Source organism: Microtus pennsylvanicus, chromosome 3 (assembly GCF_037038515.1).
Source record: "Microtus pennsylvanicus isolate mMicPen1 chromosome 3, mMicPen1.hap1, whole genome shotgun sequence".
NCBI classification, from domain to species: Eukaryota; Metazoa; Chordata; class Mammalia; order Rodentia; family Cricetidae; genus Microtus; species Microtus pennsylvanicus.
Window position 1 is genome coordinate 98,490,756 of NC_134581.1, and position 23,674 is coordinate 98,514,429.

At 46.4% G+C, this 23,674-nt stretch overlaps 1 protein-coding gene across 10 annotated transcripts in view; it reads right to left on the reverse strand.

Moving 5' to 3' along the window:
• Nucleotides 1–23,674, reverse strand: part of Smarca4 (SWI/SNF related BAF chromatin remodeling complex subunit ATPase 4) — a 101,724-nt gene that overhangs the window by 63,277 nt on the left and 14,773 nt on the right. For 8 of the 10 annotated variants that reach the window (XM_075966597.1, XM_075966594.1, XM_075966593.1 and 5 more), the window contains exons 2-11: nucleotides 18,264–18,516; nucleotides 16,160–16,292; nucleotides 14,881–15,285; nucleotides 14,543–14,641; nucleotides 13,161–13,419; nucleotides 11,965–12,091; nucleotides 11,318–11,491; nucleotides 8,701–8,874; nucleotides 7,340–7,507; nucleotides 7,185–7,235 (exon numbers count right to left, since the gene is read on the reverse strand). In XM_075966597.1, coding sequence (XP_075822712.1) covers nucleotides 7,185–7,235; nucleotides 7,340–7,507; nucleotides 8,701–8,874; nucleotides 11,318–11,491; nucleotides 11,965–12,091; nucleotides 13,161–13,419; nucleotides 14,543–14,641; nucleotides 14,881–15,285; nucleotides 16,160–16,292; nucleotides 18,264–18,485 — 1,812 coding nt within the window. In that variant the 5' untranslated portion in view covers nucleotides 18,486–18,516. The remainder of the gene's footprint in view (nucleotides 1–7,184; nucleotides 7,236–7,339; nucleotides 7,508–8,700; nucleotides 8,875–11,317; nucleotides 11,492–11,964; nucleotides 12,092–13,160; nucleotides 13,420–14,542; nucleotides 14,642–14,880; nucleotides 15,286–16,159; nucleotides 16,293–18,263; nucleotides 18,517–23,674) is intronic. The other 2 variants (XM_075966598.1, XM_075966591.1) reach the window with 1 other exon arrangement.

The window sequence follows — 23,674 nt, forward strand, 5'->3', positions numbered from 1 at the left end:
AGATGCCAAGGTCATCTGAGAGCAGAGAACTCAATGAGCACATGCTCTCCAAAGACAGTCCTATGGGTAAGCCTGTAAGTCACCATCATCACTAAGGACTGATGTAGGAATGCCAGTCACAGCCGGGGGTGCCACCCAGGGCAGGTGGTCCAGGGTTCTATAAGAAAGCAGGCTGAACAAGCCAGGAGGAGCAAGCCAGTAAGCAGCATTCCTCCTGCCTTCCCTCAGTAATGTGCAACGTGAGATAAACCATTTCCTCTCCAAGTTGCTTTTACTTGTGAAGTTTCAGCACAGCAATAGAAACCCTAAGACAATACCCCAAATAAAATCCCCCGGAATGGCCATCTCCAGGGGAACAGCCACAGCAGTATGCTTGAGGCCAGCCTAAATTAACAAGTGTGCGCTGCTCTGGCCTTCCTGAGATGCTTGGGAAAAAGTCCTTGCTTCAGAGAATAGGACGAAGGCAAGTCCCCTGGAGTCATAAAGTGAGAATGATGGCTGGATTAATTTAGCTCGGCTGTACAGCCCGACCTTGAGTGTGCAAAATTCCAGCTTCTATTCCTGGTAAAAATTAAAAGCCAGGGAAGGGGACAGCTGATTTTTCATGCTTTTCCCCCTTCCCTGCCATGAAAATATAGACAGCAGGTGGGATGACTCCACAACCCAGGAAGAAATCCTCTCCCAGGAACACACCTTGCTGGTACTTTCATTATTCCGCTCCCACCTCCAGAACGTAACAGAATACTTTTCATGTACCCAGTCAATACTACTTAGCTACTAAAGCCTGAGCCAAGCAAGGCATCAAAATATACAGGGCACAATATACTCATAACAAACGAAAGGGCAACAGACATTAAAAGAACTTGCATATAAAGAGTTAAACACAGCTGGGCGGTAATGGCACAAACAGGCCTTTAATCCCAGCACTCAGGAGGCAGAGGCAAGTGAATCTCTGAGTCTCAAAAAGAGTAATTTTTTTTTTAAAAAAAGGTAAGGGAATTGTTGATTTTTGTCTCTAAGAGACGAGCCACACCCACTCCCTCCTCCATCCGCTGGGGCAGGCTGATCTTCAGCTTCTGGCCTGAGCTTGCTCTCTTTTTCGTCTTCTTCTCGGAGAGGCAGCTTCGCTTCTGCCTCTCCCCACTTCTCCAACCCCCCCCCCATTGGTGCCATGTGACTTGGATAGGCGCTCCTGCCCAAAACTCTTTTTCCAGGGTCAGGATCCTGAACCAGGTTTTTTTTTTCCACTCCCACCACCGGCTTCCTGGCTTCAATCAGAGAGTCTCCCTCCTTTCTGCTATGGTTGCTTCCCTTTACCGAAATCGTGTTTGGACTGACCCGGGGTCAGTCAGCCCGCGCATTAGCACTGTACACTCCCCAGTGCATTCGACTGTACAGGTCAAAACAGGGTCCCCCAGTTTCTTCATCTTTTTTCCCCATTTCTTCTCTTTTCTTTTTTTTCTTCCCTCGTCGTAAATACCGGGACCCCAGCCTCTCTGGTTTCTGAGTCATCCCGAACAACTGGATCCAGCCAGGCCATAACACCCCACTCAAGGTCCGAGGACGCTCGCCACAAGTCCTGGGTGTTCGTGCCATTTAGCACCTGTTCCCGTTATAGGCCTTGGGTGCCGCTATTTCGTGGGTTTTCACGATTTTGGCTCTGGATAGCAACCGCCCATGGCGGCTACCCGGCTTTTTTAAAATTCCAGCTGGCTTTTTCAATTCCAACCGTGGCATGGTGCAGCTTTTTAGGTTCTAGCCTTTTGCTCCCTTCTGCGGCTTGTGGTGTGGCATGGCGGCTCGGCAAGAGGGCAGATCACGCCTTTAGGTCCCTCTTATTAAGCTTAAGAATCCTTAAGAGCTCAAAAATTGTGGCTTTTTCATATAACACGTGGCTGCCGCCATGTTGACTAGGGTCAGGTGACCAAGTTCTTCCATCCTTACTTAAGTATACCCTGCCTTGTCCCCGGTTTTCACTAAAATCCTCTTGTTGACTCTGTTATATGTGTTTTGCACCATGGCATGCCTTTAGTAGGCCCCACCAAAGACATCCATGTTGCCCAATTACTGTTCACTCTTTCTGTGTAAAATAATTATTCATTACATATCATTTCAGACTATAAAATCATAAGTCTCATGTTTTAAACTGGTATGTACTTTTAAGTCTCTTACAAAAAAAGCCTTATATTTAATCCAACCCTCATTTAAAATATATTAAGCTGTTCTCTACTATTGTCAGTTCTGTCATTAACCTTATATTACAAATAGTTTCTTATTTCTGTCTTTTTACAAGTATAAATCTTATCTGTTAAGAGCCAGTACAGTCAGGTTCACACTCAGCCTTACAGGCAGATTCTATATTGCAGCTATACCTAATAAACAGCCATCAACTGCTCAGAGATCTGGGGAATGTGATATTTAAATATGTAACTGTTAAAAAAAATTTTTCCTAACAAAAAAAGACAGGTTGGCTTCTAGCAGCAGCACTCTACCTCCTCCAAAGAAGATAGAAGACAAATGGACACACAACAACGTCCATCCACGGTTCACTTCAACTGCCAAGTGCTGACTATTGAGCAAAACTGCCTTTCATCTAAACTAAAGATCTCCTGACGTGGACAGAATCGCTGGAATCGATAGCCTAGCTGCTCAGGTCAAGGTAGGCCTGTCTTTCTACTGATTTCTTAGCCTACAGGGTCTTCTGGAGCCTGGCAGGGCCTGTGCTAAACAGCAAAGGTCAAGTACAACCTTCAGCGACCATGGAGGACCCAAAAAAGAGTAGCTCTAGGTGCCAACCAAGTAAGTTCTCTGTCATTTTTTAATCAGTAACTCAAGTAAAATCTTATCCTTCTCAAAGATCTGACAGTTTGATAGCTGAGAGGTTTTGCCAGTTTTAAAATTTCTCTCTTATGCTGCCTTCCATAGTCTTAAAAATACTTTTCATTGTACAAAAATATGTCACAATCCTTATACAATGTATATGTCTAAAACTTCTGTTTTCACAAACCCAAGAAATTCTTGTGAGTTCCATGTAGCCAAATTAAAGAATCCACCTTAAACAGATCAGATAGATACTCCCTCAATTCCCTGGTCCTAAAAAAAATTTTTTTTCCTTAATTTAACTTTGTTCTTTGTTCTGTCAATACCTTAAACAGGTAAAGAGACACCAGATATTTCCATGGCACAAACACCGGACAGGAACAAAGAGACCAGATATGCCAGGATGTGGCCAGCACCCAGCCTTCACAGGTCCCCCCCCCCAAGATGATGTCCGCAAATAAGCTGGAAGGAGTCTTGAGAATCCGCCGTACCAATTCCGTCAAACTGTGGTGTCTAATCTCCCACTTTTTATTATAAAAAAGAGGTGGGAATGTTATGATTTTCGTCTCCTTAAGAGATAAGCCACACCCACTCCCTCCCCCATCTGCTGAGGCAGGCTGATCTTCAGCTTCCAGCCTGAGCTCACTCTCTTTTCCCACTTCCTCTTGGAGAGGCAGCTTTGCTTCTGCTTCTCCCCGCTTTTCCATCCTCCCCCCCCCCCCCCCCGGCCTCTTCTCCTTCTTCCTCCCTCCTCTAAGTAATAAATACCCAATTCTATTCTGTACGATATATCTGTCCACGTGTCTCCCACCCGCTTGCCACTGGGAACCTGTGTATTCCGGGGACTCACTGTCGCCTGCCCAGCCACTTGCTGCATGGCTGGGTCTGCACGGCTCTCCCGGTCAGGGAACCTCACTGTCACCAGAACCAGCCCACCCTGCAGCAAGATGCTCGGGACTCGCCAGCATTTTTAAAAAAATCATAAAAGTAATAATATAGTGGTCCATATCTCTCCTGCCATAATTCCGGAGTTGAAGATTGGAAGTTCAAGATCATCTTTGGCCACACAGAGATTTCAAGGTGAGCCTGGGCTAGATGAGACCCAGCCTCAACAGAAGAAAACAAGGGGACTGGGGAGTCATACAAGCTTAGAATGCCAGCACTGGGAGGAAGACACAGGAGGATCCCAGGGGATACCCTAACTGCTGAGTCAGTCAGTAAGAAACCCTGTCTCAAAGGAATGGGTAGGGCTTCTTACGATGACACGCAAAGCTGCCTTTTGGCCTACACATGTATACACACCTGCAAACACACTAATTCATAATACATGCGTGTGATAAACGTGATGCAGAGATGCAGTGAGGTTTCAAGTAACAGCTTCAAGAGATAAATGACCGCCAGGCATGGTGGTACACACCTTAATGCCAGCACTCAGGAGGCAGAGGCAGATCTCTGTAATTTCAAGGCCATCCTGGTCTACAGAGAGAGTTCTAGGATAGTCTGAGCAGTTACACAAAAAAACCCTGTCCCAAAAAAACAAAAAAGAATAAGTGACCTAAAATTAGAGTGTCACTATTTCAAACATGCAAACACAATGAAACAAAAGGTTCCCCCCCTTTTTTTGTTTTTTGGGACAGTTTCTTTGCGTAGCCTTGGCTGTTCCAGAACTAGGTCTGTAGATGAGGCTGGCCTCAAACTCACAGAGATCCACCTATTGAACCATCACTGCCCGTCTAAAAGATCCTTGCAATAAATATCTCTCACAGAGAGCTTGCCCAAACACCCGTGGAATGGAAAGCATCCAAATGTGTCTTTGTGCTCACAAACATGCACTAGGGCAGCAGTTTTCAACCTGTGGATCGCATCCCCTTTGAGGGTCAAATGAACCTTTCACAGGGTTGACCATTGGAAAATACAGATATTTACGAAATGTAAAATTTGCAAAACAGCAAAATTACAGTTATGGAGTAGCAATGAAAGTAATTTTATGGTTGGGGGGTCACCACAACATGAAGAACTGTATTAAAAGGTTGCAGATTAGGAAGGTTGAGATCCATTGCTCTAGTGAAATCTGGACTCTTAAGCATACAGGGTTGTCCCCCTTCGAAGGAAGGGATTAAAAAACCTCCTTTCTGACCCAAAAGCTGGAACAGATACTCTTTCTAGCCTAATGACCTTTTTGTGCTATCTGCTGTGACTAGAGACTTTTCTAGCATCTAGATGGGCCCTCCAACCTTCCCACCCCCAGATCTTTATCAGAAATTTGTTTTTCTCAGTCAATCCACAAAACCTATCTTTATGGACTTTACAAGTAGGTTTTTTTGGTTGTTTGTTTGGGGGATGGGGTGTTTTGAGGCAGGGTTTCTATGTAGCTTTGGAGCCTGTCCTGGAACTAGCTCTTGTAGACCAGGTTAGCCTCAAACTCAGAGAGATCCACCTGCCTCTGCCATCACCGCCCGGCTACAAGTAGTTTTTTTTTTTTTTTTTTTTAAATATTTATTTATTTATTATGTATACAATATTCTGTCTGCAGGCCAGAAGATGGCACCAGACCTCATTACAGATGGTTGTGAGCCACCATGTGGTTGCTGGGATTTGAACTCAGGACCTTTGGAAGAACAAGCAATGCTCTTAACCGCTGAGCCATCTCTCCAGCCCCCCTACAAGTAGTTTTAATGCAGTCATATCTGATCTGTATTAGGTTTAATTTGTTCCTCAAAGAGATTTATGCATGATTTGCTGTACATGCAGGATTGAGTTAATCGTTACAAGAATAAGCTGTAATTTTGCTATACTTAAATACGCCTAAAATAAACCACTTGGGTTATGAAGTATGAACCAACACTGGCTGAGTCATGTTGAGCCAAACAGTCTTTTTGATTGCTGCATTACTTTCATGACTGGGAAGGTCACAGAGCCCTGCATGATTGCATGTATCATAAGTGTGCTTTCCTGGAGAGTATCTGGAATTTTTCCACCAAACACACGCCTTTCAAATGAGGGGGAGTAGCTACTTTTCAGGAGGCTTTAGACAGAACAAGGGGCATGTGTGTGACCTGACTTGAAAAGATGTCAGCCAGGCAGGAACTGGCAGAGAGCCTGGGGCTTGCATAGAAAACTCCCAGGAGAGGCAACAGCCTAGTTGTGAGGCCGGGTTTCCATCTGGGAAGGACTATGAGGTTGCTTTCACATAATTAAACTTTTCTAATTGCTTTTTGTAAAACAGGATAGTGTATAGCCCAAGGTTTTGACCTTATGGTGATCGTTCACTTTGGCCACACACACATTGGACTCACAGGCAGGCAACACAACGTCTACCTTCTGGGCTGTTTCTTCTCTCACTCCTTTTCCTCCAAACACAGAGTACTGGAATGAGCTCACTGGTAGACAGATTCCCTACTCTGCACAGGCGATGGGTTTGATCCATAGCCACCCTACCCCCTAACACACACCACAGATACATGAATGAGACTACCTGCCTTTGAATGGGAATGGTGTGGATAGCATCCCCTCTCTCAAAGCAGACAATGCTGTCTGCTGACTTCCTAGAACCACACACTAAGTACATAAGCAAACTGAGTGAATTCCAAGGAGAGTCAAAACAACAAACCTCAAAACACACTCCCCAACCAATTGAAAACAAAGGCCGGTCTAGCAGATGAGACTTCCTAACAGGGAGTCAGAATGGATGGATATTCTGTGCGTGGTAGAACTAGACAAATACATTAAACCCATGGCTGATAGGAATGGAACTACTGATTTTAGAAAAGAAGGCAGAAGAGCAATTGGGTCAGAAATGAATGTATCTTCTGGGCACAACAGGACATGCCTGGAGTCCAAGCTGCCCAGAAAATGCCTGATGCACATTTGAGGGCAGGCATGTGCACAAATGCATAGTAATAAATGTAATCTTTAAAAAACGGTTTCTTCATTTTGCTTTGTTTTTCAAGACAGGGTTTCTCTGTAGCCCTGGCTGTCCTGGAACTCGATCTGTAGACCAGACTGGTCTCAAACTCAGAGATTCAACTGCCTCTGTCACCCAAGTGCTGGATTAAAAGTGTGTACCACCACCACCTGGCTTAGAAAACTTTGAAGTATTAAAAAAAGAACTAAATGGAAGGAAGACAATCAAAAGTGCAAGTTCAGGCCTGCGTGAGCAAGATGACTCAGTGTCTGCCATGAGAGCCTGACGACCTGAGCTCCACCCCAGGAACTCACAAGGAGGAAGGAGAAAACCTACACCACTATCACCCCACTAAAGAAATAATAAAAATGTGATTTCAAACATTTTTAAACGAACAAACTGAAAGAGACACATATCACAGGGTTGGCTAGCATTTCCGTAAGAAAGCCCCACTTCTCACCTCGCCATCTGGTCCAATAGCAGGTGTCTGTCCTTCAGCGTTTTCCACCTTCTGCAAATAAGGAGACAAGGTCAGCCTGACCCTGCAGGCCCAGGCCACTAAGCATACAGCCAGGCCAACTAAAGGGTGCCCATTCCTAGTCAGGCCCAGCAAACCTTCTTTTTCTTTTTCTTCTTCTTCTCTTTGGCAACCTGGGCGGCTTTGTGCTGCCGCACCAACTCTGTGAGGTTGGCCACATATTCGTCTGTCTGCTGCAGGAGGTAGGCCAGGCGTTTGTCCTTCTTCTGGTCAATGAGCTTCCGGTAGCCCTCCTCATCTTCAGCCTGTAAAGCCAAGACAGGATAGAACACAGGCCTGTAAGGGTGCACACCTGAGGATTTAGGAGGGCTGCTGCACCCACCCCAGCTCCATACTGAACCTCAAGGGACCTGTCAGGCAACACAGGTCCTGCCATGAACCCTTCACAGAGGGCATAAATGAATTTTAGACTCCCTGTCCAAAAAATACATCACAAACCCCAACCTTCTTATCTGATCTGGGTTCTATCGCCATGACTCTCAAACCATCTTTTCTCTACCTGATCTAGATCTCCACAAATCTCAGCCTTGACCTTTACATATCTTTTTATGAATGAACAAGAGCAGAAGCTGGGCACAATGACATGCTTGTAATCCCAGCACTTAGGAGGCAGCAGCAGGTAGGTGGGTCTGAGTTCAAGCCTAGCCTGGTTTATATAAAGGAGGCTAGACAGGCTTATAATAAAACCCTGTCTCAAATAAAACAGAAAGTAATATATAGCAGTTAACATTCCCTGGGTATTACTTCCATAATCTATTTCTTCCCAATGGCCTGCAAGTCTCACATGATCAACTTCGCAAGCTTTTGGACCCTGTGTTCCATTTTAACACCATGAGGTTCCAGGGCCCCAACGGTGACTGCCTGTAGCTATACCTTGTGTTTAGTGTCCTGCTTCCTTGCCCTTCTCGTCTCCTCCTTGGACTCTTTCTTCTTCTCCATAGTGCTTTGCATTATACACTGGACCCGACCCTCAACCTCTGCTCCAAGTCTGTCTCACAGCTGCCCAGCCCAGTCCTGCCCCAACTGTCTCTACTCTGTCTATTCTGTTCCTTTCCAGGGCAAACATGAATCCAATAGAAATTATTCTGCTCCCTTCTATGTCCCTAGAGCAGGTAACAGTATCTGTCCAGTTAGCAGCTACACCATGATGAAACATCGGCTAGATTCATCTGGGTGTAGAGTCTTCATTGTACCTTTCATGGCTCTCAAGAGGCTTAGAGCAGGAGGCAGAGAACTCAGAGCTATCCTGCCCTAACAGTCAGAAGGAATAAAGGTGAAGGCCCACACCTCTGCCTCCCACATCCATGTGGCTCTTCCTTCAGCTCTAATTCTATACACTAAGCCACAGAGTATCTAAGCATAATCCTGGGTGACTACACCCAGAATTTGCTATACCCAGGGCCTGCAGGTGACCAAAATCAAGAAAACAGGTGTATACCATAAGTCTCCGCATTCGCTCCTTCTCGATGCGCTCATTTTCTTTCTTCTGCTCCCGCTCAGTATTTGCATGGTAGGTGGCCACAGCCTTGGTGAGTTTCTGGAGTTTGCCTGTGACTGATCTGTGATATTCCCTGAAGTCCTTTGCATGCTGCAGGATGCTGTTGAGGTACTCCTGCAGAAAAACATCATGGAGGGGTGGCTAAGTTCTAGCTCAGTAAGGCTCAATTGTACCTACAGCTTGTTTAAAGACAAAGGAGTATCTAGAACTGGCTCAGTGGCAGGGCGCTTCTCTTGCATACATAGAGTTTTGGGTTCCATCACTAGCATATCAAAGAAAATGGAGGGAGGATACCATCCACATAATAAGGCTACTATGTTCAGTTCTGCTTATGACAAAATTTGCTGCTGGCCCTTGTGCAACAATAACAGGGGCCCTTAGACACAACAGTTGAGTGTATCAAGTGAACACTCACCCCCGTCTCTCTTTTTGTGAGGGAGGGGGTAGAGACAGGGTCTACTACATAGCCCTGTCTGTCCTGGAACTCACTATGTGGACCAGCATAGCTTTGAATTCAGAGAACAACTTGCCTCTGCCTCCTGAGTGCTGGGATCACCGGCATATACCACTACACCTGGCCCAAGTAAAACTCTTGCCAAGGGCAACTTGACATTGTAAATCAATTTCCAAAACATGTTCCCACCTTTTACTCAGTTGTGCCCCTTCAAGGAACTTATCCTGATATAGCAATACTCCAAGACTGCCAGGGCACCTTTTAACTCTGAAATGTAAAAAGTTAAGACACACATCTGAGTGTAGTGTGGTACACACCTATAGTACCATCACTTGGGAGGTAGAGACAAGAGGATCACTGAGTTCCAAAGCATCTGGGCTAAAAGAACCTAACTCAAGAAGGCAAATGTTTTGCTCTGTGTTCCAAATAGGGATTCGGTGACAAAATTTATAGGAAAACTGGGCAATATTCGATAGATGGAGTACAGATCAATTTATCTAAATTCTACTGAAAGGGTAAGTAGTTAACTTTTACCCACTGAGCCATCTCAACAACCCAGGTACTTAACTTCTCATTAATACACATACACAGGTACTTAAACTTCTCATTAATACACAGGCACACACACACACACACATACACACACATAGATACAATCATAAATAACAAAATGTTAACCATAATTAATACTGAGTACTGATTTTAAATTTTCTTACATGCAGTGCTGGAAATTGAACCTATGGCCATGTGGTGTGTGCTAGGCAAACACTCTATTAATGAGATACACCCTGGGCTCAGGTTGCCCTAAAATCTGTGATACTTCTACCTTAGTTCCTGGGTATAAAGATTACTTACACCATGGTCATCCTGGAATAAATAGTTATTGTTTTAAAAATGTAGCAACTATGAATAAGAAACCACAGGAAGCTGAGGCAGGATTGTTAAGTTTGAGGCCAGTCTGGGTTACATAGAGAGTATGATAGTCAGGGCTACAAAGCAAGACTCTGTCTCAAATATAAATAAACAAAACTGAAAGATGACTCAGTGGTTAGGAGCACTTGTTGGTCTTGCAGAGGACCTAGGTTCAATTCCCAGAACCCACATGGTGGCTAACAAACATCTGTAACTCTAATTCCCAGGCATATGATGCTCTCCTCTTCTGACCTCCTTGGGTACTTGGCATGTATGTGATGTACATATATGCAAGCAAAATAAATATGCATCGGGGCTGGAGAGATGGCTCAGAGGTTAAGAGCATTGCCTTTCAAAGGTCCTGAGTTCAATTCCCAACAACCACATGGTGGCTCACAACCATCTGTAATGAGGTCTGGTGCCCTCTTCTGGCCTGCAGGCATACATGTAAACAGAATATTGGATACAGAATAAATAAATTTAAAAAATGCATAAAACAAACCTAAATCTATTTAAAAAAATACACAAGAAAACAAATGAGCAGACTGGATTCATCCATAAACCTACTTGACTGTAGATTTTTTTTTGGTTTTTCGAGACAAGGTTTCTCTGTGGTTTTGGAGCCTGTCCTGGAACTAGCTCTTGTAGACCAGGCTGGTCTCGAACTCACAGAGATCCGCCTGCCTCTGCCTCCCAAGTGCTGGGATTAAAGGTATGCGCCACCACCGCCCGGCTTGACTGTAGATTTTCATTTCCTTGATGGACTTTGTAATAACTGAAGTTATTCAGTCTCTTGTGGTTTCCCCTTCCTTGCTCAGAGCAAAAGTCCAAATACTCCATACCGCACAGGGCCCTCACTCACTTTATCCACTACCCCAATCCTTGATTCAAGATGAAACAGGGAAGCATGTTCTAGTTCCCACTGCCCCTCCTCAGACTGGCACCCTCACTCAAGTCTGCTGTTTCCCCTCATGAAAACCCCAATGATAACCTTTCATCTTAGGTAGCTCCTTCTTTTCTGTCCTTACTCCTCCTTTCCCACCTCTCATCTGTCCAGAGTGACCACTGCTCATCTTCTCTTTTTGTTTGGCTTGTGTATTGGCACACTGCTGTGCCCAGAGCACTCTTATGCTAAGTCATAGGAAAACTGACTAGAAAGAGTGCACCCCAAAGGCCCTGTGGCAAACACACCTGGTGTTTCTGGCGGCGCTTTCGCTCCTGTTCAATCTTCTGCTGCTTCTCTAGCTTCTCAGTGATGCGGGCCTCCCGCAGTGACTGTCGTTTGCTGCGCTTGTAGGCCTTTGCATTGAGGGCTGTCTCTAAAGCTGTATCTCTGCGCATGCACACCACCACCTCCTGGCGCAGCTTTAGGGTAGAAAAGGAGACACTGGCATCAGGCATGATGGGTTTATAATGCCTGTGGTGATGCTTACAAGGGATGACAACATGCTAGGCAGATGATATTGCAACAAACTGCCAGAATGCAGGACACCTGGGAAGTACCACAGGTGAGACAAGCAAAGAGCAGAACATAAGCAATCTGGACTTTTCACAGCCACACATACAGTTCCTGGGGGATGTGTAAACCTCAGGAAGAGATGCACCAAGCATCCTGCCTTCCAGCTGACAACTGCAACCTCAGGAGCCCACACCTGTGTATCCACAGGGTATACACAGCCAGGTCTTGCTGCAGTGTGCGCCATGACAGTGAACTAACTCCCCTGAGATCCTAATAGCCCCAACCACACAGGTAATATCCTTCCAAGCACTCTCGGAACCCAGCATCCCCACTGTCAGAAAAGGCCGCATAAGCCCAGAGTTGAGGCCATCAGACCCACCTGCCTCTGAAAATTCAGCAACCTAAGGGCCTTGAGTTCAATGGTTGCTTTGGTTCGCAGGTCTCCAGCCAGGGACCCAGGAAGATTTTCAAGTTCCTGAATTCGGTGTGCGATTCGAGCCTGCAGCCTGGGCAGAGACAGGAAAAGGACAAGTGGTGAGGACTTTTTGTCTGAAGGAAGTCACCTGGTCTTTAAAGCTAGAGACTATAAAGGATCTGTCCCTCAAAGGAGGCAGACCCAACCCAGCTGTAAGAGATGATGCCTCAGAAAAGGACAACATTTACAACACAGAACAGATGCAAGCAGTCTCAGAGTGCTCTTGGAAACAGGCCTGCTGGGATCACAGCAAGCCCAGGACCTGATGGTGACTGTACTCACTGGTTTTGAATGCCAAGTTGACACAAGCTTGAATCACCTGGGAAGAGGGACCCTCAACTGCACAACTGCCTTGATCAGATGGGCCAGCCCACTGTGGGCGGCTTGAGTCCTAGAAAGTAGGTCTGAGCTATAGAAGAAACTATGCGTAGAGACCAAGCAGTGTTACTCCACAGTCTTTGCTTCAAGTCTTGTTTGCGTTCTTGCCCTGATTTCCTGCAGTAATAGACTGTTACCTGGAAGTCTATGGTGAAATAAACCCTTTTCCTTTCCAAATTGCTGTGGTCAGTATCTTATCACAGCAGTAGAAAAGCAAATTAGAACAGTGACTTAGCTAGGTGCTAATCCCATGTGAGCAATGAGAGCTGTGACATCAGGCAACCCAGCCCCAGCATGAGACACAGGGCATTGGGATCTATATAGCCCATGGGCATCAATGTTTTGTGTACAGGTTAAGAAGATAGCACCCCCTCCTAGTAACCCTGTGTGGGAAAAGTCCCCTACCTATTTTCTTATTAATAGAACACCTATGTGCCAGGGCAGAATATTAGCATTGAACAGAGGTCAAAATGTTGCCTGTTCTCTTGTGGCTCAGTCCCATTAGAAGAATGGCTATAAAGGAATAAAGCAGTAAGTACTCCAGCAATGTCAGAGCACTAAGTGCAAGGAAGAAAGGGAGCAGAACCAGGTTGCTCAGCAGTGAGGTCTGGATGGCCAGAAGTGCACAGCCTGTGGGACAAGAATGAGCCTAAGAAAGAGATGAAAGAACATTCTCTGGTACCTGGCAACCAACACTGGCAGTGTAGTCACTGGGTGCTCACCTGTATTCTCGCTCCTGTAGGATCTCCACAGGGTCCAGGCCCCGGGGCTTCTGGATAGGGGTGATGCGGCTCTGCTTCTGGTGCAGGGGCACCAATGGAGCAGGCTGGGCCGGCTGCCCTGGGGACTGTGTTTGTGGTGGCATCACAGGTGAGGCAGCAGGTGGGACAGCAGGAGGTGCAGGTGAAGGGCGGCCTGTTGGTTGGGGGGGAATCAGCTTCTGTGGGGTGCTTGTGGGGGCAGCAGCATTGGCCATGGGTCCTGGAGAGGCAAGCGGGATATGCTGCTTGAACTCTGGGGCTGGAGGACTGCTCTTTCAGCCCTCCTACTTCTTACTGGGCCAGAACCTGGACACGCCCATCCTCCAGCCAAGTTCTCCCACACCTTAGACCCCAACCACCCAGTGTTTGGTTTTTCTGTGCTTGGCTTCACAGGGACACCATGCCTGTCTTTCCTCTAAAGTAGTTCACTTCTCCCTTTTAGAAGCTTTGTCTCTGCCATTTCAATTATCCTTGGTCAATGGCAGTCTAAAAATATTAAATGGAAAACTCCAGAAATAAATGATTGCGAGCTATCAATTGCATGCTGTTCTAAAGAGCTACACCCAAATTCTACTTCTCCATCATTTACCGCTTCCTCACAACACCATCGTTGAGGCAAGTTCAGAGCACATTGTCCTGAGTGCGTTCCTGCTTACTCTAAGACTGATGTGTTTTATCATTTACTGTTTAATGAATGAAACTTCACCACAGGGAGTGTTTAAAGAAAATACACAGTATACATGGGGTTTGCTGCTATTTGCCCATCAAGTATCCACTGAGTCTTGGATAGCTTCTCTCTCAGATGAAGAGAATGGCTCTATTCCACATCCAAACAAACCAGATTTTAATATACAATGATCCACCATGGACCCCAAGAGAGTAGGCAGGGTCCACTGTCCCAACCCAAATATAGACCCTGAAATATCCAACTAAACTTTTCAAAGACACTTATGAGAGGACAGGGCCAAGGGCACACACAGTCAGCAGACACATCCTCCACTGGGATTGCTCTCTACAGAGAAGGAAGCCATGCTAGACGCCCTCCTCCCCTAAGCTCAGAAGCATCCTGTCTTGAGCAAGCTTGCCTGTTGTCACAATTAAAGCCAGCCATTCTTCTTGAGTCCCATAGTAGACACATTCCCTGCCTTCCTCCTCTGCTAAACTAAGGAGACTACAGGACAACCTCCACCCACAGGGCAAGTCCTCTGCAGACCCCAACTGAACCCCACAGAAAAGTCCGAAGCCACTTCTGGGGAAAAGGAATGGAGCCCATCTCTGGGGTCCAGCATAGCTCAGGCTCATTACAGGAGGTGGGACATGCCACCAAGAGAAAAGAAACTCACCTTCAGGCCATGGCTTGGGAGGTCCTCCAGGTGGCTGACCAGGCATCCCAGGGGGCACACCTGAGGGTCCTGGAGGAGGCATGTTGGGCCCTCCCATACCTACATTCAAGAAAACAAAGCACCATAAAGGCCACTGTGTTCAAACCTGCTGGCCTACGCTCATGTTAGCTCAGGGAACACACCATAAGGTCCAAGAGAGGGACAAAGCATATTTATCTCGACATAACCCTATCTATCTCAGTAGTCCCAGATAACAACATCTGGGAGGCAGGGATGCCTGCCATTATCATCCACACTCAACACCCTCCCCATTCCAGAGGCAGGGATGTAGGCCTTACCATGGGGTCTACTGTAATTTGGAGGGGCTGGTCCTGGACCAGGCCCAGGGCCAGGGCCAGATCCAGGCCCAGGTCCTGTAGCAGACACTGAGGGTGGAGGTAGTGTTGGCATCTGCTGCTGCATTCCAGGCATTGGCCGCTTGCCTTGCACGGCCATCTGCAGGTGGTCAGGCAATGGCTGGCCTCTGGCCAACATCTTGTAAGCCATTATCTGAGCTCTGAGTTGATGTAGCTGGTTCTGGTTAAATGGGGTTGGGCCTCGGTTTTGCTGCCCCAAGGCCTGGGGGTCAGAACCATCTAATGGGGCCCCTCCTGGCCCAGAGGACATCTGAGGACCTGAAGATGGGCCACTGGCTGGGACGGGACTGGAGGCATGTTCAGAGCCACCCAGGGGTGAAGGGTAACCTGTAGGGAAAGAAGACTAATTCAGTGGTCACTTGGCAGCACATATACCTATGACTGCTAAATCACATCCACACCACCCGGCATTCCTAGACATAGTAGCCAGGCAACACCACTCTCCTGAGTCAAGCAGCACCTAGAGGGTGGTGGCTAAGTTATAGCCTCAGTCCAGCAGCCAATGTAGCTGTAGGCTTGGATGTTTCAGTAGGATACAGATGATCAATGCAAAGATAAGACCTGCAAACCAAGCTCCATCAAGCCTACCTTCTGGCCAGGCAAACTACCTGGCCATTCCTATGAGGCCCTAGGACCCAGTACCTTGCTTGCTCCCCCTGGAACATGGAGGACTCCACAAGTCACCTACTACAATCTCCTCATGTAGAAAAGTCAGCTTGCGGGGGGCTGGTGGGATGGCTCAGTGGTTAAGAGCACTGACTGCTCCTCCAGAGGACCCGGGTTCAATTCCCAGCACCCACATGGCAGCTCGCAGCTGTCTGTAGCTCCAGTTCAAGAGAATCTGATATCATTATACCAATGCGCATGAAATAAAGTTAAATAAAGTTTAAAAAAAAAAAAGTCAGCTTGTCTAAGGCAAGGTCCTGAGGCAACACTGGAGTTGCTAGCCCGCAGGCTCCACCATGCTAAGCCCTGATCTCAAATACCATGCTGATCAGCCATCTCTGTTTCACCAGTTCAGTCTTCGAGGCCTGCTTAAGGCAAGAGACTACACAGAGCACCTCACCTGGGAGGCCCTAGGCAAGCCCTCCCCACAGCTCAGCTGTCCTAGCTGTCCTCGAAATTCCCACGGAAGAAAGTACACTGTGGGCTGCAGGCGTATGAACAACAGGAAGCAGAAAGGGACCTAGACAGACTGTACCTTGGGAATGCTGGTCCATGGGACTAGGTGGGGGTCCCATACCTGTGTGGGCCCCTGACCGCATGCCCATCCCTTTCATCTGGTTGTATCGTGGGTCATCAGGCATGCCCTTCTCATGCATCGACTCCATAGGCTATGAGAAGTGCAAGGACACAGGTCAGTCAAATACAGCAAGAGGCAGCCGAGCAAAGTACCATCAGGAAGACCACACAGAGGTCGACCTAAGGGGGCCATAAGGCTAGCTCTGAGGCACAGACACCACAGCTCCTGGGTGTCAGGACAAGAGAGACAAAATCAAGCTGTTGGAGAAGGTGACTACTTAGGCAATGGGACAGCAGAGGCATGGAGCTCTCTTCTAAGCCAGTGAGAACCACAAAGAAAGGATTCATGCCACAGCTCCCAGCAGGATTGTCCTGGCTCATTACTCCCTGTGCCAAGAAGCATGGCTGCAAACCTAGGGCTAAAGTCCTAATCCTTGGAGACTATAAATCAAAGGGACATACGAACAGATCTGCACACAGATTGGACAACAGTGAGATACCAGATGCTCCACTGTCCTCAATAGCTGCCTGCCAGCTTGGAAAGAAGCTATTGCAGAGGTATCCTGCCACTGAGCAGAGCACAATAAAACAGGATCCTTGCATTGTAGAGGGGAGGCTGACACATGGCACTTTTGGGAGTGGGCATGCCTCCCAGGGAAATGGCTACAGCAGCCGGTTATAGAGGGGCATTGCTTAAGAACCCTCTGTGAACTGGGCCTGGTTAACAAGCATCCTGCTCTGCAAAAAACTCACAGACGAACATGTGATGAAGCAGAGTGACACAAAACCACTGTTCAGTACAGCTGTAACAAAGGAAGCTGGGATAGGGACATAGGGGCAGCTTCCTATGGGTCCATAGGTACACACCCCAAGGCCATAGGCAGGCCCCCAAGACTGTTCAAGTTGAACAACAGCCTTGCTCCAGCATAGGAGGAGCTCTGTGTGGGTGAGGTGCTGTCATCCAGGACTCCAGTACCTAGCAGGTTTCTGGACATATGATAGGTATCCAAAAGGCACCTGTCAGAGGTAGTAGAACATGTGAGCAATGCTAGGAGAAGAAAGATAGGGAGAGGGGATGTGGCTGACATGCTGCAGGAGTCCGTAAACCAGAAGGTGGGCTTGTGCATATGCTATACTACTAAGACAACAGAACAGTCCGGAAAATAGGGAGCCAGAGAAGGGGATGTATTGGAAGCAGAGCACAGTTAGCACACAAGGACAACCCAAATAGAGGGATGAAACAGGCAACAGGCAAGGGAGGGCCTTCCTCATTTGTGGATAGGGATCAACCCAAACAGTTGCAGAGGTCTAAGTAAACGCAAGGAAGATCCTGCAGGGAGGAAGAGCAGTTGACAAAGCTGCCATGGTGAAGCCTAGTGCAGCTTCAACTTTATCTTCTCACACCCTCACCTCCATGGGCTCAGACTATTACTCGCAGCCAGCTCTAAGAGGAGGACCAGGTTAGCAGGACAGAGAGTTACTTGGCAGCCTTGCTGGCAAATTTACAAAGTGGGAAGAAGGCAGTCCAGAGCCTAAATTCAGTAGCAGGTTGAGCACTCAGCACTGCTTCAAGCATGCAGGCTACCAGTGCAGTCAGGAGAGAAGCCTCAGCTGGGCAGTGACGGCGCACGCCTTTAATCCCAGCACTACGTAGGCAGAGGCAGGCGGATCTCTGTGAGTTCAAAGCCAGTTCCAGGACAGGAGCCAAAGCTACAAAGAAACTCTGGCTTTAAAAAAAAGAAGAGGAGGAAAGCCTAAGCCTCCTCTAAAGATCTGGGAATCCCTTTATTAACAAAAGAAAGCTCTGGCACACTGTTCCCTAACAAGTATGGGAAATGTAGGGTGGGGTGGCTGCTCAGCCTCCTGGCTCAGGACAACAGTCTGATCCCTTTGTTCACAGGAGCAGACAGGGTGGGAATCTGAACCAAGCCAAGTCACCTCCACAAAAATCTGTCCTTTCTAGCCTGCAGGGGAGGCTCCCGCAGCATTGCATGGAACACCAAGGTCCCAAGCTCAGGCAAGTCTCAAGAACAGATTACCAAATGAGAGCACAGCATGCCTACCTTATGCATCTGGTGCATGTTGTCCTGAGGGTATCCTCCAGGCCCCTGGGTAGGCATGGGATGTCCTGCTGAAGGGGGTCCTGGGCTAGGCCCCATCATACTGTGGGCAGAGCCTGGTGAAGGGCCAGGGCTAGGGCCTAGCATTGCACCAGGTGAGGGGCCAGGGCCTGGGGAAGGGCCAGGCCGAGGAGTTCCACCCAGGGGCGGGTCTGGAGTGGACATCTTCACAAGAGCTGTAGGCAGTAGTCTCCTGCTGGAAAGAAATCCTGGTCATCCTGGGATCTATCAGTTCAGTAGGTCAAGAACAGCAAAGAAGGGCCCAGAGGCCAGCCAGAACCAACCAGTCCGCAGTGCCCCACTCTGCAAGCCCTATCCAAACCTCTGTTCCAAATCCTTCTTCTACTGCTTTTGGAGAAAACACTGTATCTCAGGAAGAGAAATCAGATCAGAAAGGAGGACATGATGCTGCAGGTTCATATCCCCAAAAATAGGAAGGCAGAAGATCTCTGGTCTACATAACAAGTAGGTCAGTCATCCAGGGCAAGTGGTGTGGGTACTGTACCAGCTTTACCTAAATATCACATGATGGTTAAAGAACAGACAGGAGGGCCAGGCGGTGGTGGCGCACACCTTTAATCCCAGCACTTGGGAGGCAGAGGCAGGCGGATATCTGTGAGTTTGAGGCCAACCTGGACTACAAGAGCTAGCTCCAGGACAGGCTCCAAAGCTACAGAGAAACACTGTCTTGGAAAAAAAAACAAAAAACAAAAACAAACAAACAAATGACAGGAGGACCAATGGAACCGTATAGAAGACCCGAATATCAATCCACACACCTTCAAACACCTGATTTTTGACAAAGCAGCAAAAATTATCAAATGGAAAAAAGAAAGCATATTTAACAAATGGTGCTGCCATAACTGGTCATCAACATGTAGAAGAATGAAAATAGACCCATATCTATCTCCATGCACAAAACTCAAGTCCAAATGGATCAAAGACCTCAACATAAAGCCAGCCACACTGAACCTTATAGAAGAGAAAGTGGGAAGTACACTTGAATGCACTGGCACAGGATATCTAAATATAACCCCAGTAGCACAGACACTGAGAGAAACAATAAATGGGACCTCCTGAAGCTGAAAAGCTTCTATGAAGTGAAGGACATGGTCAACAAGACAAAACGACAGCCTACGGAATGGGAAAAGATCTTTACCAACCCCACATCAGACTGATCTCCAAAATATACAAAGAACTCAAGAAATTGGACACCAAAAGATTACATAATCCAATAAAAAAGATGGAGTACAGACCTAAAGAGAACTCTCAACAGAGGAATCCAAAATGGCTGAAAGACACTTAAGGAAATGTTTAACATCCTTAGTCATCAGAGAAATGCAAATCAAAATAACTCTGAGATTCCATCTTACACCTATAAGAATGTATACCAAGATCAAAAACACTGATGACAACTTATGCTGGAGAGGTTGTAGGGTAAAGGGAACACTTCTGCATTGCTGGTGGGAGTGCAAGCTGGTGCGGCCCCTTTGGATGTCAGTGTGGCGATTTCTCAGAAAATTAGAAAACAACCTTCCTCAAGACCCAGTAATACCACTTTTGGGTATATATTCAAAGGATGCTCAATTGTACCACAAGGATAAGTGCTCAATTATGTTCATAGCAGCATTGTTTGTCATAGCCAGAACCTGGAAACAACCTAAATGCCCCTCGATCGAAGAATGGATAAGGGAAATGTGGTACCAAGGAGAATGTGGTACATTTACACAGCAGAAATAGATAACAACATATTGAATTTTACAGGCAATTAGATGGAGTTAGAAAACACTGAGTGAGGTAACCCAGATACAGAAAGACAATTATCACATGTACTCACTCATAAGTGTTTTTTAAACATAAAGCGAAGAAAACCAGCCTACAAATCACAATCCCAGAGAACATAGACAACAATGAGGACCCTAAGAGAGGCATACATAGTTCTATAATCTACATGGGTAGTAGAAAAAGACAAAATCTCCTGAGTAAATTGGGAGCATGGGGACCTTAGGAAAGGGTTAAAGGGGAGGGGAGAAGTAGGGAGAGGGCAGAAAAAAATGCAGAGCTCAATAAAAATCAATTTAAAAAAAATAAAAAACAAAAAACAAAACAAAACAAGAAACAGACTGATGAATCTGATCTGGGTGTGATCAATAACTACACTTAGAGGTTACACTGATGTGGTCAGAAGGAGAATATCCTCCCCTTGCATCAAAGATCAACTGGGTCCCAGGAGACTATCTGGGGCATCATCTGTTCTCTTATTCAGGGAGGTCATAGAGACAGACAGAAACACAAACAGAAAGACAAATACACACCATCAATGAGCTCTAACCACCATCCAGCTCACAGAGAAGAGCAGTCAGCACAAAAGAAAAATTCCCTCTATACTTTTAAGCAAAGCCACAGTCAGGGCCCACGGCTTTATTCCCAGCACTCAGGAAGCAGAGACAGGTGGATATCTCTGAGTTTGAGGCCAGCCTGGTCTACACAGTTCCAGACCAGCCAGGGTGACATAGTGATCCTGTTTCAAACAATAACAGCAGCAACAGCAGTTGCAGGAAGAGGAAGAAAAGAAAAAAGAAAAAGAAAAATGCTGCCCAGATATAAGACTTCAGATCTTGGCTCACTAAAATACCTACCTACAGCCGCGAGAGACAGGTTGGCTGCTATTTTAACCTAAAAGTTAAATGATGACTAAACTTCCCTCTCCCTGTCTAGAAGCCATCTGGGAAGAACATCACACACAGCTATCAAAGTGCCTGAAAGCTTATCTTCAGTTCATCGCTTGAGAGATATCTTAAGAGACCACAGAAAAACTGGGAGCAGGCTATTGGGAGCCCATTAAGTAAGAGATTCTAATAGGCCAGGTGGCGTTGGCGCAAGCCATTAATCCCAGCACTCGGGTGGCAGAGGCAGGCGAATCTCTGTGAGTTTGAAGCCAGCCTGGTCGACAGAGCAAGTTCCAGGACAGGACCCAAAACTACAGAGAAACCATCTTGGGAAAAAAGAGAGAGAAAGAGAAAGAGAGAGAGATTGAGATTGACCGAGAGTCTAATAGGGAGCAGGAGAGATGGCTCAAGTTTAGAGTACTTGTTCTCTTAGAGAAGACTAGAGTTTGATTCCCAGCACCCAATGGAAGTTTTTTTTTTGTTTGTTTGCTTGTTTTGCTTTGTTTTTTAAACAGGGTTTCTTTGTGTAACAGTCCTGGCTGTCCAGTCCCTTGTAGACCAGGCTAACCTCAAACTCATACAGATCCACTTGCCTCTCTCTCTCTGCCTTCCTAGTGCTGGGATTAAAGGTGTGCACCACCACCCGGCTCAATGGAAGTATTTATTTATTTATTTATTTATTTATTTATTTATTTATTTATTTATTTATTAATTATGTATATAGTGTTCTGGGCACCAGGTCTCAGATCTCATTATAATGGGTGTGAGCTCTCATGTGGTTCCTGGGAATTGAACTCAGGACCTCCAGAACAGCAGTCAGTTCTCTTAACCTCTGAGCCATCTCTCCAGCCCTCAATGGAAGTTCTTAATCATCCCTAACCAAGTTCCAGAGGTCTGATGCCCTCCTCTGACTTCCTTGTGCAGCAGCACGCACATGGTATACAAACATACATGCAGATAGACAAAACACTCATATGCATAAATCTCCTCAGTCTGGCTCCTCCTGGCTGTCTGGCCTTGTCCCACTATCGCTCTTGTCTTCATTCCTCCCTCTCACCCTTCTCCAGGCACCAGTCAAGAACTTCCTTCCCGGGCTGGAGAGATGGCTCAGTGGTTAAGAGCATTGCCTGATCTTCCAAAGGTTCTGAGTTCAATTCCCAGCAACCACATGTACAACCATCTGGTTACAACCATCTGTAATGAGGTCTGGTGCCCTCTTCTGGCCTGCAGACATACACACAGACAGAATATTGTACACATATTCCCCTACACACTTGGCTCTTACACAAGTGAAACTACCAATGCACTTCTGGGATCACTGATGCAGACCCACTGGGGTACCCTGACTGCCACTATTGGGGTTCAAATAAAGTCATGTGGATATAATCAATTTGTGACATGGGCACACGAACATCTACTGCTGATCTTTCTTGATAAGAGAATTTGGAATGACAACAAATGAGAAAGAACATAGGAATGTCTGCAACCTTCCTCAGTTTCTAGAGAACAGTTACCATAAATGATGTTCCATAACCTCAGATCTGCTTTTCTTAAGACAAATAGCACTGCTGTGCTTTATATAACCTTGAACTTGGTGCTTTGTAAAGCAGGCTTCTCTGCTAAACTGAAAACTCTGTAACTCTGTTATCAAAGAGCTGTAATTTTAAAAAAAAGTCTTTTGCCAATTGCACTTCAGTGGTTGGTTGCCATTTGAACACTTGGTTTCCTGCTTTCCTTCTTGTGACTTAAATCAGGATTTGGCCAACCTCTCCAGCCACTCCCAGCCCCATTCACCTGGAGGATGTCAGATGAGCTGTCATTGCGATTTCATAAGAGCAGTTAGGGTTACCTCTTCAAAGGGTGGAGATGATGAAAACAGGAGATAAAATTTGGCCAGCAATATATGATAAAAAGACCCCAAATAAAGTAACGAATTTCTCTCTTGACTAAAAGCCATAAAAGTCTTTGGGCACCTTAAAGCCTCCTCCTTGCCAAAACAGAGATGTCACAAGTATTTTAGGTGCCCTGATCTCTGACCTGGTTCCTAAATGAAAGGTTACATCTGTTGTGGACTATCCCTTTACACTGTGTGAAGATGTATCACAGTGACTGGTTTAATAAAGAATTGAAAAAAAAATAAAGAGTTAAATGGCCATTAGCTGGGCAGGAAGAGGTTAGGTGGGACTTCTGGGGACAGAGAAGAGAGCTCTGTGAAGAAGAAAGGAGGAGTTGCCAGCAGAGGCACAAGTAAAAGCCACTAGTAACGTAGCAAGACCCAGATGAGTAGAAATGGGTTAATTGAAGTTTTAAGAGCTAATGGGATAAGCCTAAGCTATAGGCCGAGCTTTCATATTAAGTCTTCATGTCATTTTTTGTGAGCTGGAGACCCAAAGAAATATCCGTCTATAAATGACATCTAACATGGAGGCTCAACTATTCAAACACAGGGACTGAGAAAGAAAAAAAAAAAAGGTGGGCGGTGGTGGCACACGCCTTTAATCCTTAACCCCAGCACTTGGCAGAAGCAGGCAGTTCTCTTTGAGTTCGAGGCCAGCATGATCTACAGGAGCTAGTTCCAGGACAGGTTCTAGAACTACAGTGAAACCCTGTCTTGAAAAAAAAATTTTTTCTGGACAAAGAGCCTAGTCCTACAGTCCCTGCAGTCTCTCAGGTAGGCTGGTGCTT